Source organism: Triticum dicoccoides, chromosome 1B (assembly GCF_002162155.2).
Source record: "Triticum dicoccoides isolate Atlit2015 ecotype Zavitan chromosome 1B, WEW_v2.0, whole genome shotgun sequence".
NCBI classification, from domain to species: Eukaryota; Viridiplantae; Streptophyta; class Magnoliopsida; order Poales; family Poaceae; genus Triticum; species Triticum dicoccoides.
The window spans coordinates 694,115,792-694,117,686 of record NC_041381.1 but is presented as its reverse complement, the minus strand read 5'-3'; the positions used below and the strand labels follow the sequence as shown (position 1 = coordinate 694,117,686).

Sequence of the window (1,895 nt, the reverse complement as noted above, 5' to 3'; positions counted from 1 at the left end):
CGTTGGAGGTTACTCTCTCCCAAAACACAAAAAAAGCGCGAACCAACCTGTGGTTGGATGGTTAGAGGAACAGTGGTATCTTCAGTCCATCAGGGTTCAAATCCTGATGCTCACATTATACCTGTGCTTGGATGGTTCTCAGTCTTTTGAAGGTGCTCATAGAGGTGGGATGTGTGTTTTCATAGGGGTGAGTGTATTCGTGTAAGTATGAGCGCTTGCGTGTGTTAAAAAAGAAAAAAAACACATAAAGCAAAAGAAAAATCTGGCGCTGGAGGAGTTGGAGACGGAAAGGCTCGGCCCAAACGTGATATAAGAGGGACCCGACCCTAGAGACCGGCAAAGAAAATCGAAGCAGCAAACATCGCTCGATTTCCCACCCTATAAAAAACAAAAGGCAAATCGCAGGTTCAAGGCTATGGCGGCGGCGATGCGATTTGCGGCCAGGAGGCTCACCGGAGGCCAGCGAGCCAAGTCCGTTTACAAAGCCGTCGTCTCGCCGCTGGTTGAGGGTGAGCGTCGCCGGCTGATGCCAAGGCTTATCAACGGCGACCGACCTGCGTATTTTCCTCAAAGATCTATGTCCTCGGGCGGCGACGGCGGCAACACCGCTTTGAAGGTATACCACCCAAGATCCACAACTTCTGTATATGTATATGTTCATCATCACCGCTGCACATCCCTCCGTCCTGAATTAGTTGACTCGGATTAGATGTATGTAGATACTGTAATTCGGGATATCGATGGAGGTTGTAGAATATATCATATATTCGGTTCTAGTATTATAAATCTTTTTCCGAGATTTACAGCTTCTTTTTCGTAACTACTTACTCCGTCCGTCCCAAAATTCTTGTCTTAAATTTATCTAGATACGGATGTATCTAACACTAATTCTAGACAAATCTAAGACAAGAATTTTGGGACGGAGGTAGCATATGTGAGCAATTAAGTACTGCTGCTACTTGGTAATCCCTGCTAAAGTGATCTTCGATCTGTGTGCCAGGAACCCTGTGCAAAGCCTGCGCTAGACCTCGACGCCAAGAGAGCATGGGGCCATAGTCAGATAGTTGAAATCGAGACCAAGAAGCACGACCTCTTCTACCAGCTCGCTGAGCTTGACAGCAGATTCCCCTCGAGTAACAAGTACTTCCGAGAGAACAGGGAGCTTATCCACCATCTCTTCGGACACATTGAGCCCAATCCCAGTGACACCCTATGGTATGATCCACAAAATTATACATGCAGATTGATCCGCTCTCCCTAATTTGATTATACTGATGCGTATCTTGTTTGGTAATTAATCCCCTCTGTAGGCGCTTCTGTCGTGCAAGAGAAAGATTGAATAAATGCCTGGTATATGGACTGCCTACAATGCTTGCCACTTGGATGTATCTGGATTCAGATGGATGGAAAGAGATGTTTGCTGATATCCTTGGAGTTAGTAGCTAATCTTATGTAGCACAGTGTTTGAAGCCGGCCAATAGAAAGTGTTATGTTTAAAGAAATTCACTCCAATGTAGAGTATAAAACTACTAGTAGAATTGTGGACTGCTGCTAGCCTTATGAGCCGCGTGATTTCGTTGTTCTCGTTGCCATAAAGAAGTGACATGTTAACTGGATGTTGTAATCCGAATCTATTTCTCATTATATGGTGTTATCCAGGTGTTGTTTATGTGGAGTGAACTTCATTGTATTGTTGTTTAGAACTAGCTAAGTCTTTACCTATGGTCCTGCCAGATGTGATAAAAACAAATGAGGAAAGATAACTCTTTCTTTTTAAAATAAAATTGCTGCTTTGTGAGGGTCTTCCCCTTTTGCTATGTTTTTGGATTCCTCGAAGTTTTTTTTTTTAAAATTAACAGCTGACGAATAATAATAAAAGAACTACAAATAATACA

At 43.4% G+C, this 1,895-nt stretch overlaps 1 protein-coding gene across 1 annotated transcript; it reads left to right on the top strand.

The window, feature by feature from the left end:
* Nucleotides 1-359: 359 nt before the first annotated feature.
* Nucleotides 360-1,654, top strand: LOC119313076. Its single transcript, XM_037588898.1, has 3 exons — nt 360-616; nt 1,001-1,215; nt 1,311-1,654. The coding sequence occupies exons 1-3, from the start codon at nt 416-418 to the stop codon at nt 1,444-1,446; spliced, it is 552 nt and encodes a 183-aa protein (XP_037444795.1). The 5' UTR covers nt 360-415; the 3' UTR covers nt 1,447-1,654.
* Nucleotides 1,655-1,895: the final 241 nt, after the last annotated feature.

What these genes read in the sequence shown, in the direction of transcription:
- LOC119313076 (XM_037588898.1), top strand. Translation starts at nt 416, where the DNA reads ATGGCGGCGGCGATGCGATTTGCGGCCAGGAGGCTCACCGGAGGCCAG. An exon ending in GCGGCAACACCGCTTTGAAG is followed by an intron (nt 617 to 1,000) that starts GTATACCACCCA and finishes TCTGTGTGCCAG; the next exon opens with GAACCCTGTGCAAAGCCTGC. An exon ending in AATCCCAGTGACACCCTATG is followed by an intron (nt 1,216 to 1,310) that starts GTATGATCCACA and finishes TCCCCTCTGTAG; the next exon opens with GCGCTTCTGTCGTGCAAGAG.